General features: G+C 35.8%; 4 protein-coding genes across 4 annotated transcripts; 3 read left to right on the top strand and 1 right to left on the bottom strand.

Moving 5' to 3' along the window:
* Positions 1–1,933: 1,933 nt before the first annotated feature.
* On the top strand, positions 1,934–5,359 carry EV154DRAFT_563158 (uncharacterized protein; the record flags this gene model as incomplete). Its single annotated transcript, XM_051605767.1, has 8 exons — positions 1,934–2,524; positions 2,584–2,869; positions 2,937–3,314; positions 3,384–3,400; positions 3,454–3,549; positions 3,614–4,234; positions 4,289–4,463; positions 4,518–5,359. The coding sequence occupies 8 exons, from the start codon at positions 1,934–1,936 to the stop codon at positions 5,357–5,359; spliced, it is 3,006 nt and encodes a 1,001-aa protein (XP_051458078.1).
* A 2,139-nt stretch (positions 5,360–7,498) lies between these two features.
* EV154DRAFT_563157 (uncharacterized protein) lies at positions 7,499–8,603 on the top strand (the record flags this gene model as incomplete). The annotated part of the gene is made up of 3 exons (XM_051605766.1): positions 7,499–8,043; positions 8,099–8,333; positions 8,490–8,603. 3 exons carry the CDS (start codon positions 7,499–7,501, stop codon positions 8,601–8,603), a joined length of 894 nt encoding a protein of 297 aa, XP_051458077.1.
* Positions 8,604–9,400: 797 nt separating this feature from the next.
* Positions 9,401–9,963, top strand: EV154DRAFT_507441 (uncharacterized protein). Its single transcript, XM_051601424.1, has one exon. The coding sequence runs from the start codon at positions 9,615–9,617 to the stop codon at positions 9,774–9,776; it is 162 nt and encodes a 53-aa protein (XP_051458076.1). The 5' UTR covers positions 9,401–9,614; the 3' UTR covers positions 9,777–9,963.
* A 3,138-nt stretch (positions 9,964–13,101) lies between these two features.
* EV154DRAFT_563155 (uncharacterized protein) lies at positions 13,102–16,788 on the bottom strand (the record flags this gene model as incomplete). The annotated part of the gene is made up of 9 exons (XM_051605765.1): positions 13,102–13,817; positions 13,881–14,891; positions 15,008–15,410; positions 15,483–15,673; positions 15,735–15,893; positions 15,956–16,051; positions 16,117–16,177; positions 16,246–16,623; positions 16,675–16,788. 9 exons carry the CDS (start codon positions 16,786–16,788, stop codon positions 13,102–13,104), a joined length of 3,129 nt encoding a protein of 1,042 aa, XP_051458075.1.
* Positions 16,789–16,842: the final 54 nt, after the last annotated feature.

Genomic DNA, 16,842 nt, shown 5'->3' with positions numbered 1-16,842 from the left:
TGTGTCTCAATTTCTTCTAACAACTATACACAGTGTGGATAATGTTGGACAGTATTTGATTTAATGTGATGGAAAGCGAACGGTATTATCCGATAAAGCACCTGTAAGACTGGTGCATTGCTGTACAGATCAACCTATATCATATATCTCGAACTGCCACGCGAATACTAGTCTTCCAAACCCGTTTTCATTTTAGTGGAGATTTACTTTAGTTTCGATTAAGTAGAAAAAGGTGGTTCATTAGACATAGGTTTTTGTAAGCAGAGGTTGGGTGGTATACTTTTTTTCTCGGTAGAATAAATGGTTATATTATTTTTAAATACAAGTACTGCTCATAAAAGCTACATTTAAATATGAAGCTGGTGGGTAAACCCAATCAAAAGCTCATTGCTTACTCCCAAAACGAGCGGGTAGTTTACTTTATATTCAAAGGAGGTACTTTTGTTTATTATTATATTTCTGTGTCAATCAAATAAAGGCCAATGATGATGGATACATTTTTGGTTATGCTATAAAAAAATTAAATGTGTCGGATTAGTATGTTCTATAATCATACATACATAAATCAAAAATGATATTAAGAACTCTTACCACTGAATGCTGAGCCGGCTGCATTTAAAAAATGTTAGTACATGAAATGTCAACAGAAAAAAAAATACTTACACCAAACACTTGGCGTATTACCAGAACTACAACTACTACTACTACTAGAAGAACCACAGCAACCCATATTGAATTTTTGATATTTGTATGGTAAAATCGAAAAGAACATCCGTATTTAAAAACCGGAATTATATATAAAAGACAATTTCCTATTGTTCATTGTACCAAAAGATGTCAAGACTTTGACAATCATCCTGCACCGATAAATATTAGTTTTTTGGCTGTATATATAAAAATAAGACATTGACAACCTATCGTTTTAAATTAATAAAGACCCGATATAACTGCAACACTGACATCCAAGATAATTAGTCGATTTGAAGTTTATCAAATTTAAATGCATCTCGTTTGATCTTTTAAAACTTCAGGGTATGACTGATATTCCCTCTTTTATTTGTATATATGTCAAGATGGCTTCTTTCCAGTTGTGCCTCTTCATCCAGACCCATTAGTAGATATACTGTTAAGTTATATCTTCTGCATTGTGGAATCCCTCCTTGTATGTCAAAGGAAAGTTTATGCAAACCTACGCTCTACATTGTTACACATGATATTGCCGCATGAATATTTTATCAGTGTAAAGCACTAAAGAGCCTAAATAACAAAGACTCCTTTTTTTAAGACAACTCTTCTGTCACATTTCTCTATTGAACACCCTGTAATTTTTAATGTTCGGTTAAGTTTCCATATATATTTCCAGACTTTTTGTGGTATACTATCAAGTATAACTACAATGATGGTAAAATATAAGAAAAAGACTGATAAAATAAATAGATAATATATGTCGTAATGGATGTAATAGGTTTAAACTGGCACTCTTTTATAGTTTTTGAGAGCGATTTACAAATATCTACCATGTTTATAGTATTACAAGTGGATCCTCTATTTATAAGTAAGGAGTCACGTCTTTTTAAAAGAATAAGTCCCCCACGTAAAGTTTTGTCACAAAGTACCTTGGACTAGATAATTTGATCATATCTCCTTTTTTTTTCGATGTTTGATTGAGCAGTTGTTTAAACTTTCGGGAATGATGGTATTATGAAAGCATCATTCTCTGTCTTTTTAAACGCTTGTACAAGTTTCCTCGGAGCCAAGTTATAAAGCAATCTCTTAAGATCAGAATCTGAAGGTTGTACTCTCTTTACGGCACAAACTTTTTAGATAAGGGTTTTGTGCGGAGTGGTAATCCTTATTTCTCATGCTGTGAGTATAAAGTCGGCGTTTTCCAGATTTTATTTTTTCTTCACCCCTCCTTTTTTTATTTCTTCAAATGTACAAAAAGGATTCGTCTACTCGACCTTTACTTTCCCATGATGTTCGACGTAACAATAACAAGGCTAGACTTGCCTTAACTGCTTCAGCACTTGCCTTCTTTGGTACAACATGTGTTTATCTTTCTAACCATTTACCTGCCATTGGGGTTACCAACGTGAATACGCAAGGATTATCATGGCACGAAACGAATAAGGTAGTTTCACCCGGCATCTCCATCGCCTCTTTTGAACAAGGAATTGAAAAATGCCAATATTCTATCGAAAGAAGTGAAGCTGAAACAAATACTACCCGTACCAGACATCGTAATCCTCGTAGCGCTGCCGCTTCCGATATTTTGATCCGCAATGGTCATATCTGGCTTGGCGATCAATACTTGGAAGGCGGCGATGTTTATCTCAAGGATGGTCTTATTGCTGCGATTGGTAAAGATCTCCAAGTCGATAAGCATGTTCGCGTTTTAAATGCTGGTGGACGTGTGGTTACACCTGGTATTATCGATATGCATTCTCATATGATGGTGGATAGTTTGAATGGGTTAAGGGGCTCTGATGATACAAACGAAATGACTTCTCCTACTACTCCCTATGTAAGTTTAAGTGGTGTAAGTCCAACATCATTGACTCAATTATCTTTTTAACCTTTTAGGTCCGTGTGATTGACGCCATGAGTCCTACTGATCCCGGGTTAAAGATTGTCGCTAGTGGTGGTATTACCACATCCTTGATTCTCCCTGGGTCTGGTAATCTTATGGGCGGTGAAGCTGCTGTAATTAAGCTTCGTCCTGTATCCACACTTTCCAATCAAGAAATGTTGATTGGGGCAGGTGTTTCGGATGAAGATCAGGAGGTTGTTTGGCGTTATATGAAAATGGCCTGTGGCGAAAACCCCAAGGGTTATTATGGTGCTGAATTAAACCAAATGCCCATGACTCGTAAGATCACTAAAGAAAGAGCAATATATTTCCCATAAATAGCTCATCAATTTTAAAAAACCTTTAGGTCTTGGTGAAAACTATTTATTCCGTCGTCGTTTCGAGGAAGCACGAAAATTGTTGGAGAAGCAAGATAATTGGTGTGACGCCGCAGCTCGGATCAAAAAGACTTTTCCCACCAACGCTAAGTTTGATGAAGATTCAGTAACAAGACTCACCGACAGTTACCCAGAAGATCTGAGCTTGGAGAGTTTAGTAGCTCTTTTACGTAAGCAAGTCAATTTGAATATTCATTGCTATTTACCCCAAGATATTGAAGCCATGGTGCATCATTCTCTTGAATTTGATTTTGAAATTGGTGCTTTTCATCATGCCCTCAGTGCATGGCAAGTCCCTGAAATTATCAAGCGTGCGAAAACCAATATTACAATTGCTACTTTTGCAGGTATATTTCTCTAGACTAATTATTTATTTATAAATCTATACTAATGTCCCCTTTTGTTTTGATAAATAGATATGTGGGGTTACAAGGTAATATACAAACAGATGTTATCATATATAATAGGACTAATATCGTTTATTAGGCCGAAGCCTGGGATCAAAATGTACATGCACCTAAAATTCTGGATGAAGCCGGTATCCCAGTTGCATTCAAGAGTGATCATCCCGTAACAAATGCTGTAAGTTATACTTTTTTTAATAAAATATAGAAAGAATAGAGTTTAACTTTTTAATTTGTATTAGCGTGATTTGATGCATGAAGCACAAAAGGCATATCATTACGGATTTAATGAACACAAAGCACTTCAATCACTGACCACTGTTCCTGCAAACTCTTTGAAGTTAGGACATCGTATCGGTAGCATTGATGTTGGTAAAGATGCAGATATCGTTATTTGGGAACGTCATCCTCTTCGTTTAGGTGCTCGTCCCAAGCATGTTATTATTGACGGTGCCGAAATGGATTTCCAAAAATCATGGACCAAGACCGTCACCGAACAAGATTTAGTTTTACAAAATGTCATGAAGGCTGAGACCACCAGAGAGTTTGATACAGATGAAGAGAGACATTACTTACCTCCATTTTCAGAGAGCTCAATGCATCTTGAAGATCATGGTTTAGATAATCCTAATACTTTTACGGATGCTTGCTCACAAGGCGTCGATTCTTTCGTATTACGTAATATTAGTCAAATCTATATGAACTCTAGCAACACTTTGGATGCCAATGTTTCTGGCCAAGGATTATATATGGTTGTGAAAGATGGTCAAGTTTCTTGTATGGGTACTGATTGTGATCGTGATCACATTGAATGGCCTCTTTCAAGTCCTGTCTTTGAAATGGGTGGCGCTGTTATTATTCCTGTAAGTTTTTTCTGTTGTATCTGAGGGCATTGATTTAAATATGATATTATATAGGGTATTGTATCTATGGGTGTGCCCCTTGGATTAATGGAGATCCAAGCTGAAGAAACAACACAGGATGGATATGCAAAGAATGATGTTACAGATGCTGATATTTCCAAGAATATTGTCCGTGCTGTGGATGGTCTTAAATTAAACGGCTTACATCTTCAAAAAGCATATAAAGCAGGTAAAGAAAAAAAAAACTTGGCATATCTGATTTGTAACTGAAAAAAAAATGTAGGTGTGACAACATCCGTATCTCAACCAATGGTCGGATCCGATGTCCTTGCTGGTATCTCTGTTGCATTCCGCACGGGTGTTGAAAACACCATTTTGGACACTGTGGATGCATTAGTCAAAGAGGAAGCTGCATTGAATTTCGTGATTCAACATTCATCTGCTATGACTGTTTCAAAGCAAATTGCTAGTATTCGTGATTTATTGGTTGATAACATTAAGAAAGATCCCAGCCGTAACGTGTTTGCTCGCGCAGTTCATGGTGAAATCCCAGTTGTAGTACAAGTTGATGATAAGGACGAAATTGCATCCATTTTGTTGATAAAGCAATCTATTGCAAAGGAACACAAACTGGATGTCAAGTTTGTTATTCTTGGAGGAGCTGAATCACATCTTGTAGCCGAACATTTATACCGATTGGACGTTCCAGTGGTATTGATGCCTGCACGTTGTTATCCCACCTCATGGCAATCGAGATTCTGCTTGACAGGGCCTCCCGTCACCCCCAGCACTGTTTTAGATGTTTTATTAAAGAATGGAGTCCGTGTTGGTTTAGGAAGTACTGACATGGATAATGGTGATGCTCGTAACTTGATTTGGGAAGCAGGCTGGAATCTTGCTCATAACCCACATTTATCTACACAAGATGCTGTTGGTTTAGTGACTTGGAATTTGGCCGAGATTTTCGGATTGATTGACCAAGCCGATGGACCTGGTGTTTTAAAACAGGGTCGTAAGGCAGATTTTGTTGCTTATAATAGCAATCCTTTTGAATTTGGGGCTCGTGTTTTAATGGTCAATGGCGGAGGACATGTTGGACCCACTTGTTTCCCCAAGCAGGTTTAAATAATAAAATTATATTAAATCTTTTGGTGTGTGATTATAAATTGTCACGTTTAGTTTTTCATAGGGCGACTGTTATCACCTTTTTATCGTTGTACCAACGTAACCTGTCGCTCGTTCAATAGTAATTTTGCTTACTGGGCTAGTTTCGGCGGGATCTTTTGAGCCAGATCATCATAGGCTGACATAATGATCGGTGCAACACACTTTTATAGTCTGTTGGTTTTTTTATTATCGCCTACACTCATGGATGAGCTCATTTTAGCACAACTGACGTTCAAGTGAGTATGACATGTAGCCGAATATAGCATTCATTGTTTACTTTTGGGTATGCAAAGATGGGTTTACTTTTGTTCAGTTAAACCTAATCGGTTTTGCAAGTTTTTCTTTTGTGTTCCATCCAAACTTGATAACTCGTGTGATCACTAGAATAAAAGACGTATCTCATCTTCCGGTAAAAAGTATTACATGATTATATTTTATTTTATTTTTTAGAAAAACAAGAAAACAAACAAACTGGTGCTTCTCAAACAAGATTATAATTTAAGATTCATTGATTTGGTGACAAGACGTACTTGATAAATTGTTACCGTAAAAAAAACCACTAACTTGACTACGCTACTAAATAAATATAATAATCATAAAGGTTCCTTCTTCTTGTGAGTGACCCGAATCCGACAGCTCTCAAATTTAAAACAGGGAATAATTTATTTGTTTTTTTTTTTTACAAACCGGGACCGGGAGATACCAATTTGGTTTAAAAGTTTAAGAGAAAATGCCATACAGCTTGACAGAATAAATAGACTGTCATGATTGGGTTATAAAATATTGGAAATTGCGGGCAAAAAATTGTTTCAAAAAAAAAAAAAAAAAAAGTTTAATATGGCAGGTGGGACCAATGAATCAAATCAGTTGATGATTAACTTTATATACCGCGGATTGCTATTGTCAAAGAAAGAAATGGTAAGAATGCTATGAAGATGCGGGGGGAAATATAACAATAGAAGCTTGGCACTAGGCATATCCATTTGCCATAAAATTTAAAGCACAGAGTCGGACGGCCACACACGTTCTCTCGGTTTGACCTTAAGCTCGGGAATTTTAGGTTCGGTTCCTCTTGTTCTGAACTCCGGTGTCCAGGAGAAAGCCCAGTTTGCTATTTGAAAATGCGGGGAAAAAGGAACGTCAACCAGATAAGAAAGGTTCAATTCATATTAATGCCTAAATGCGTTAAATGTAAAACCGGGTCATTTCATTTAGAAAAGTAGCCCATGTGGTTTTCATTTATGCAATTTGCACGCTATAACAGTGGTGACTCATCGAATGACTTTTTTTATGCTGTTGCCAGGGATGGATCCATGTGTGTTTCTCAGGCAACATAGTGTGGGGTATCTATGGATACGAAAGAAAAATATAGAAGGCCAGGTTTCATTTTCCCCGCATTGAAATATCGGTGATTGGTTTAGCTATGGCTAATTGTTTATTCGATTTTGAATAGAGATATTCCATTTTATGGATATACGTTTAAACTTGCTTTTTTTTTTATTCATCCCAGTATATTCTCAGGTTATTTCGCAATAAAAAAAAAGAAAAAAAGAATAACTGATTACACACACACACACACTACCACGCATGTGTTATTTTGGTAGATACAATATTTTTTCATTTAAAATCACATGAGTTTTCATCACACAAGCGGGGAGCTTAATTGGCAAAATGCGGCAAATGATGGGTAAAAGTCCAAACAATAAATTCAAACTCAAAAATTGAGGGTTTGTCAGGGCAAATGTGAAAAAGTTTTCTGAGTCACCCCATGTGACGGAATTAAAGGCATGATGAAAATGAATAGAATAAAGACAAATACAATTATGAAGATAGAGAATTCATAAGGTAAAGAATGGATTGTTAACTGTGCACTACATTGGGAGACTTGTCGAAATCCTTATTTTTTATATATTTTTTTCATGGAAACTCCGGGTTTTTGTTGTTACAAGACAGACAGGCAAATAAAAAGGAGGGGGTCAAAGGAAAAAAAAAGTTTTTTCTCTTTTTCATCCTTTTTTCCTTTTCCCTCATCTTCCTTACACTATGACTGAACATCATTATAAAACTGACTCTTATTTCTCATCTTTTAATAACAAAATGCCTTCGATCCATGAATCAACAAATACGCCACTCTACGATTTACAAGAAGTCATCCAACAGTATCAATCTCAGCCTGAACTTTTAAAGCTGATTTTGACCAGCAAAGTGGAGGAAGACAAACGCAGGGCCGAAGAGGCCAAACTACGTGCAAAAGAACTCGACATGTACCTTCAACATAATCAAACGCCTAATTCACCTCCAACTACGCCTCGGTTATCGGTTTCCGATGTCGCTGAGTCACCTAAAAAATTAAATACTACTGGTAAAATATTACCATCATTATCATTGCCCTCATCTGTATCATCTTCATCGTCATTAAAAAAGAATCATCGTGGATCACCTTATGTCATCCCTAATAGCACCACCTTCCGCAGTTATCATTCGTCTATTTCCTCTGCTTCATCCATATCTTCCCTGTCTGACGAAGACATTGATGAGGATGACGAGGAGTTACCTAATGTCGATCATCACCAACAACGCCGTCACTCTGCCGCTGCTGCCATGCTGGCCATGGGAAAGAGCCTTGCGCAAGAGGAAAAGAGGTACTTGTACAAATACTGTCAGTATTTTTCATGACTAACGAATAATAAATATTAGTGAGCCCATCACAAGCGCATATCCTTCACCAATCGCAGATCATTATAATGACGAACAAGAAGATTTTGCTGGAAATAAGCCACGCCGCAGAAGAGAAATGCAAGCCATCACAAAAATTGTTGAAACTAGAGAATTTCCCTATGTTGATAACTACTTTTGGAAGAATAATGGCAATACTGTTCAAAAAAAGACGGGTTGCAAAAGTATCTATTACAAATGTTCAAATAGCAATAAGGTAATTTTTTTTTTTTGGGAGTATAACGGGATTTGGCGGGCTGATGAAGCGAGTTTGCCCGATTTATAATTGGTTTCTGACATATGAAATTCATGCTTATATTTCACACGACATTTGATTGGTTGTTTACTAACATCTTATTTTTTTCGTCTTTAGGGCTGTTCTGTCAATAAAACTGTTACTGCTAGGCCAAATGGAGAATACCTTATCAAATATAGAGGCTGCCATTTACCAGAATGTGGAAGAGTTGAAAGAATTCGTGATTTATAAAAAGAAAAAAAAAAAAACTTTTTTTTTTCTTATGTACTTTTATGTTTTTAAAAATCACCAATTTTTGATGATAACCATATACCACTTTTTTCTATGTTTCTTTATTTATGATTCCACACTTTACAACTTATTAATTATATAAAAATCTTTTTTTTTCCAACTTTTTGTCACTTTATTAAACGGATGATAAAATCTATCATCTGCATCTAATATTAGATCCATCATCAACTCCTTTTTTTCAAACCGCTTGATCTGTTGAAAAAAGATGACATAAGTTATTACATTTTATTTTTTCGCACGGCAGGCCACGCCACATCACAGTCTACAGTATGGCCCTTTATACTATGCAGTATCACCGGAGGACCGGCATAGTGTACGCGGGTCCCTTTTGTTTGCGTCCTTGGCCGAATCTTGAAAGGGCTGGATTGTTGCGTAGATCAGCTTGCGTAACCTTCCATAAAAAACCTGTTATGGCAACTCCGTTAATCGCCTTGTATGACCCTCCTCTGAACATTTTCAAATGTAATGTCTACTGCTCTATAAAACTTGGTTTTGTATAGAATGCAAACATACTTAAGATAAAAAAAAAATTGTGTTTAATAACAACCATTTAAGGAAAGCTTTTCTTTTTTTTAATAAGCATAAAAATAAAATGACGTTCTCCCAAGCTCTGTCGTTCATGAGAACCCCCTCACATTTCTTGCACTAGAATTACTTGTCTTCAGGGATGCTAAAATGTGTTTGAATATAAAAGTTTTTTTTTCGACCGTTTGAGATATCCAATTTTTCCTCATCAACTTCTATATCTATAATAAATATCAAACGAGAAAAAAATGCGCTCGGTTACGATTTTACTCATCACACTCGGTGTCCTTTTGAGTTTCGCACAAGCTAAACTATCAACTGATGTAAAGCGTGCAAGATTTAATCGGCTGAATAAAAAAAGAGCATTGATAGGAGATATCCTTAACTTTCAAGGCGGTGATCTTATTTCGTTATTCGGTAGCAGGTATGATCTTGGTTCCAGCTACGGCCAGCGCAATAATAATGATTATACAATTAATAGTCATAACAATGAAATGCCATCTATGGACCCAGATTTTCCATTTGATGGGTTCTTTGATGACAAGGACTTTCTTGACGATCCTGAGGTACCTGGTGATGGGGACATAGTTGACGATGGCGACAGAGATTTTCTTGATGATGATGACAGGGACTTTCTTGATGATCCTGTTTTCCCTGGGGATGATACTGATTTGCCTAGCGATGGCGAATTTATTGGAGGCCAAGCTGGGATCAATGGCAACCGTATCAATCAACTGAACAATGCAGATGATGATGAGGATGACGAAGACGAAGACGAAGACGATGAAGAAGAGGATGATGATGAAGACAATGATTGCAATGAATCTGATCTTCAAGATGAAGCAACATAATTATACATAATACATTTTACCAGCATTTCCGTCATACTTTTTTCTCAATTAATAAAATACCGCATCTTGATTCATATATTTTTTATTTATTTACTGTTTTGGTCATTATTACAGTTTTGGTCATTATTACAGTCTTGAATCATTATACTAATGAAAAGCCTATTAATCATTTAGTATGCGATAACATTAGACACACTAGTTTATTCAGTACATCTATTAATAAACTTAGCCATAGCCTTTGCATAAAAATTCCACGCCTTTATTTGGAGATATGCATTTAGTCTCCACAATCTATTTTTATGTCATAACAATGGATATTTAATCTAAAATGCATTGGAAACATACTAAAATTTAGACAGCATAGAAAACAGATGAATTAAATCGTGTTCCTATCATAGCAGTTTCAGTCAAAATGTTGGCAGGTGACCGATGCGTCTCTCTATTGACTGTTGTAGTACCTTTTTTTTTATATATAAATCCATGAAAAATCGCTACAGTAACATTTGCAGTAATGTATGAAAATCCTTCAAAGTGTCTCAGAAATACAGTTGCTGCGATACAATTGTAAAGCCTAATGCAATACTAGTGCATTTTCTGTTCTGGAACTTTTTTTCTCTTTCTTAGGCCAGATTGCAATTTCTGATTACTTTGAGTTTTCATACTGAAATGTCAGATGATCTGCCCTTTAGCAAGTTTTAAACACAGACACAACTTGCTACATTAAAAACGTAGCAATCAGCCTATTTGAAATTTATATAGTTATATTAACCATCTACAGACAACAATGTCAGAGTTGTAAAAATGATTGTCTTACCTGCGCCCAAATTTAATATGCAATATAGTCTTAACTTTTATCTGTCTGTCTACTTACTATTTACAACATATTTTATTTTGACCTGCCCAACTTGTATAAATATGACCATGATTTTCTGTATTTTTTCTTTTCTTTACTTAACTCTTCATTTATATTTATTTTATATACAATGCGCGCTACCTTGACATTGCTGATCACTCTTACTCTATTATTGGTTCTTAGTACTGAAGCACGTGTTACTTTCGATGGTCAAAAAAGAGATGGTCTTTTAGGTGATGGCTTAGGTGATGGCTTAGGTGATGTCTTGGATGATGGCTTATTAGATGATGGCTTACTAGACAACTAAATATTGGTCCGAGTACCCTGTAAATAAATTATCTACAAGTATTTTATAATAAAAAGAAGTCATCTTTTTGTTTGACAATTTCATTTCACATTAATTACTTAATAATCGCTTATTACTGTTGACTATATATTTGACATATCCAATAACACTTTCTTCTCTAATCAATGTTTGTCGCCTTCAGTTTTATAAATTGGCGTGATTTATATGTTAAAGTTCTCCGGAATAAGTCTCTTCCCCCCATCAACTTCATTATTATAAATATTCGTATCGAAATAAATCGAAACAGAAATAAACCCAATAAATGTGATATTATAATAACGGTCGTAATGCATGTATATTTGTAAATCAAACCCAGACAATGCATCATCTAACCTGTCAATGTGACCAGAACGAACATCAATTATTCCCTTTCAAAGAAAATCAGAACTTTATATTTAGTCCATTTATTGATCGAAATCTCTTTGTAAATGTGTGGCCCAAATTAACCGTACTATCTAGCACGAGGAACGCTCTTTAAAGAGTTATGTCAGCTTGTCTGCCTTTATCGGTGACTATGAGCAGACCCCACCAAAGCTTCAATTGTTCAGAAAACGTTTCTAATAGAAGGAACCAAGCTGCAATACAGCTTGTGCCAACAATTTAAAATGCATTCTGGAATTTACTTCAGGGCAACTGTCAACTATTTACCCCGTAAAATTCAAAAAATACATATTGTGAAAACAGATATGTACATGTCTCGCTTTTGAGAATACCCAGTAATTCGTATGAAAGTCACTTAACTATTCATGCCATCTCAAATGAATAGTCATGTAGTACAGACGATAAATCCATGGAATTAAAATAACGTAGTTATATTCAACCGTAGCGATGCATATTGTTAGTATGAGTCTGTTAGATTATTATCCCAATTCTACAACATGTAAACAAAGCAAGTTCATCTGTTTTTTTAAAAAAAAAGAAAAATATCGTCTTAGGATGGCAAGCATAAGAATATACTTGTTTAAACAAAATACGATCACTAGAAGCCAAAAAGCCAGATACCTAAAACAGAGGTGGCAAGTCCATTTTTTTTAACTATGACTTACAATTCGTATCGGATTGATACTTTATAGCACGAGATCCATAAGTGTACAACTACATCTGACACATTATCTAATAATATATTGGATTGGCATCACTTCGATGTCTATCTTTCATATACTTTTTACATTCACTAATTTTATTGGGAACAAATAACAATGAATCTAACAGTTCAAATAGACTAAATAACGAAAGTAAATCGAATGGAATTCCTTTACGCGTTTATAAACAGTCGTGGAGATCATAGGCAAAGCTCTTGCTTGATAAACCACGAATGTGTAACTCGATGTAGTGAACTTTGCACATAAAAAAGACACCCGAGTCGGCACTGTAATAGGCCATTGTTTTAGCTTTATTTCCAGTACTCTAAGGATGTGCTACATCAGTTTGAGACCACTAAGAGACACAACTTTATATGGAAAATACCAAGTGTATTCATATAACTATAGAAATACATGGAAAAGTGTGTTTATGGCTATTTTCATCTTCTTCCTTAATAATCTGAGCAAGCTTAAGCCAGTGAATCGTTTGCAGGAAGAGAATTCGACAATGAGGATGAGGGATGCATGCGGCGGGGGTGCTTAACCATCAGTGAACATCAGGGATTTTGTAAATATTGCGATAATAAATTTGATGATTGTCTAAATGGTAAAATATGATTTTCTTTCTGGTCATTTTGTTCGTACAATATGCATTGGAAAATTATTAGACTTTTTGAGCAAAACTTTATTCTGGCCCTGATCGAAAAATTTACTTTTAAAACGAACGAATTTATTTTCGAGAGTGCACGAATAATTTGTAAGAATATTCTATAAGTTGGTATTATTGGGATGGTGTGGTGGTATTTAAAGGAGATTGTTGCTGATGATAATGTTTACTTGAATATCTTTCTGATGGTTGTTGTTGATAGGAATGAAAACTTTCATGACTATCCATTCTACGTGGCGGTGCTTGCTGATGGTATCGCATGTTTAACTGCTGAGGGAAATAGTCCGATGATGGATGATTATTGGTATAAGGTAAAAACTGTTGTTGTGCGTAAATAGATGTAGGTGGGTGTTGGCGACCATCCGTTACTGTACCATCGAATAATTTCACCCCTTCCTGCTGCGTTGAATGCATACTAGACTTGGATGAACCAGGACTCTTGTGCTTGACTGTTTGTTCAACTCGTTTCAAAAATTCCTTAGGTGATATATCCACGTCGCTTAAATTAGGATCTTGTAAAAAGATTTCTAAATCGTCAGGAACCATGCAAAATTCTTCGTATGACTCTAGTAAAACCTCAACAACTCGAATAGACGCAAATGAATCATCCTTGAGTGGATCTTTGGAATTGGCTGTCAAAATATTTGGTGCAATCACACGTGCCAGATTTGGAATATCCATACGACTACCCACATCGGATGTAACATGAGAAAATGAAGCAACCCATCTAAAGAATACAAATAAAACCTCCATGGTTGCTCTATTGCATACGGGCAACATACAGCAAGCTAAATGTAAGGCTCTTTTACGTTCTAACGGATTTTCAATTCCTACATGCAAAGAAAAAAAAAATGTAAGTAAAAAAAAATAAAAAATACAAATAAATAACTTACTCTCTGCACAAATAAACAAAGGATGTAATCGATGGGTTAATAAAGGATCAGGCAATTCACGCAAAAACTTCTTTAGTAAGGCAGCAACCTGTATCACATTTTCTTGGGTAAGATCCACGTCATTTGGATTTCTATCCATCATATCCGTCAATTCCTTCAGTCTTCTGATATTACCATTTTTTCTGAAGACGCCTTCGACGGTCATATCCATTTGTCTCATGGCAGTAATGGAATCATCAATAAAAGCAGCTAATTTTACTGGTGAATGGCCGGATCCCAGATTGGATTCAACACCTGTACGTTCGGTCAAGAGATCGAGTGGTACACCAAACGTGCCTTCCTCTTTTGCTTTTGGCAAGTGACTCTTTTTGTTTTTAAATGGAAAGAATTTCCCCCAGATTGAAGATTTTTTTGTTTCAATCAAGTTGAGTAGTTCACTGGAAGAAAAGAAGGATTTGACATACTGTTCTACTTGTACTACGGCAACATATCGAATAATCATGTATTGCAATGCAGACAATTCAGACAAATATACACGAGGACGGCCTGATGCGCCGGTGGTGATACGAATATTTTGGTCGGCACGAACAGACTGTTTTACAGCAGCAGCAGCCATTTGCGGTAAATCGTCTAAACCTACACTACGTGTTGCTTTATGACGCGTGACACTACGTGCTGGAGGTAATTCGGGTAAATCTTTATGTTGGTCTAATCGTCGTAAACTATCCATCCGCGTTGGTGTGGTCTGAGTTTTAAGTGAGGCTGTAAGATCCGCATTACCTAGTATTGTAGAACGTTTATTGGCGGTTTTAAATGATCGTGATACTTTTCTATCCAGATGAGTGTTCTTGGCATCAGGAATTTCAGTTGGATAAAAATCATTACCGTCGTTCATCATCGTCAATTGCTTTTCGGCTGATGGCGACAATTGAATGTTATTGGCATCTTTTAAAAGTTGATTTGTGGCTGGTTTTAATTTCGATGAATAATCCACTGAAGAAAGTTGGTTATCTGTGTAAGGAATCAACATTTTTTCATAAAAAGAAAGAAAAAAGAAAAAAGAAGAAGAAAAAAAATGCTAATATTAGTATAAAAAAAAAAAATCGTGTTATATAAATAATTCGTACCTGTAATTTGCAACAAGTTACAAAGGCGGCTAAGAGCAACTCTTAGCAAAAAACTATACTGAGACAATTTGGAGATATATTCAAATGGCGTAGCCTCTCTTTTTGTAAGACCGGAACATCCAATACATTGGATTGTGCAAGAAGCCGAATTAAAGACAGCATCGTTGTCAGGGACGGACAATTGACGACTACATTGTCTGCACTTGAAACAAGCCATATGCCAACGATAATCACCATATTTTACACATTGGTCTTCAATTGTATTTCTACATACATGGCAGAAATCTGTATTTTTAGCCTTGATTAATCGTTGACAATCCCGGCTATGTCTTTCCTTTCCTGGAATTTCCATCAATTTGGCTAACAAACGAGACACGACGACAGGTTTGCCAACAATGATTTCCTATTAATAGCCAAGTTCGGGTTGAGTTTATATTTATGGGAATTTCCTGGTCGATTCGTTCTTTTTTCTTACCAGACGGAGAGCGGAAGTTAATGCTAATCGAATCAGAATTTTTAAATAATGAGCTAAACCAGTAACTAATGATAATAATTCTTGCGTGATTCCCAATTTCTTCATTTCCATATCGCCTGTTCTTGATAATAATGAAAAGAAATTGATGATTTTTTTACAAAGCATTTTAGCTTCCCGCGTGTATTTGAATTCTATAAATCCTTAATTTTAAATATCTTTTTTTTCTTTCTATCCCGTCTTATATTATTTTACCTGTTTGGTTATATTCCAGATATATACTATGAATCTTATCTATGCCAGCAAATAATGCCTCAACATGAACCAGAAATCTCTCTGACAAACAAATACTTTCTATATAAGCACCATTGGATACATGCAAAAGCATTTCCGAAATACATACTGCAGATGATTCTAAAGGATTTTTCTATTTTTTAGTTTCTGGACTGCACATCACATACATCCTTTATTGTTACCTTCAAATGCTGATAAAACGGACCAAATGCTAATCACTTTCTCTTCCATTTCGCGTTGTACCTTGAGTAATTCCAAAGCGTTCTGTGGTTTATATTCTGCTCATCCATATGATTAGCACACGCCCAAGCCCAAAAATAAAAATAAAATAAAAAATTCATACCACGCGCAATCATTGGATCACTATCTTTTAAAACAGGATGCGCAATTTTGACACTCCAAAACTACGGTAAAAAAAAGTTAAAAATAACTCTAAGCCCATAAATAGGTATAACCATATTTTTATTTTTACCTTTTGAATCATATAACATTCTGGATGCCAGTGGTCCACAACATCGTTTCTTTCAATCTCGACATATTGTTTTAAAATAGACATATCACAACCGGCACAAGAAACAGCAAATCGGGTTGAATAATGGAAATGACAATATACTTTTGCATCGTGTTCATAGTACGAATCCTCAGGACCGAATACAACAGAACAATCATTACAGGTGAAATGATTGGTGTGATATTTTTTATCCAATGCGATAATATAGGTGCCTCGTAAAGGCTCGTCGCAAGTAGCACAGACAAGCCCGAGTCTTTTAAAGTAATCTCGTTCACATAGTGGTTGACCGGGCTCAGTTGGGTGTGGTAAATATCTAGAAGCAACAGGTGCATTGCAATCCTTTTAAAAAAAAATTAGACATGATGAGTGTTTTAGACCTTGGACATTTACCCAGCAAGTAAAGCATTCAGGATGAAATGCACCATCTAAAGCTCTCACAAGTTGATCGCCTAGAGGTGTTATACATTTTGAACAGGTTGGTGCGATATTAGAGTCTTGGCTCATGGTTATTGTATTGTTTATATCGAGTCTAATGTTTTCTAAAACTTGTGGTGATTT

This window comes from Mucor mucedo (assembly GCF_025094135.1).
Source record: "Mucor mucedo strain NRRL 3635 chromosome Unknown EV154scaffold_41, whole genome shotgun sequence".
NCBI lineage: Eukaryota > Fungi > Mucoromycota > Mucoromycetes > Mucorales > Mucoraceae > Mucor > Mucor mucedo.
The sequence above is the reverse complement of the archived record's forward strand: the minus strand, read 5'-3'. Positions and strand labels throughout refer to the sequence as shown.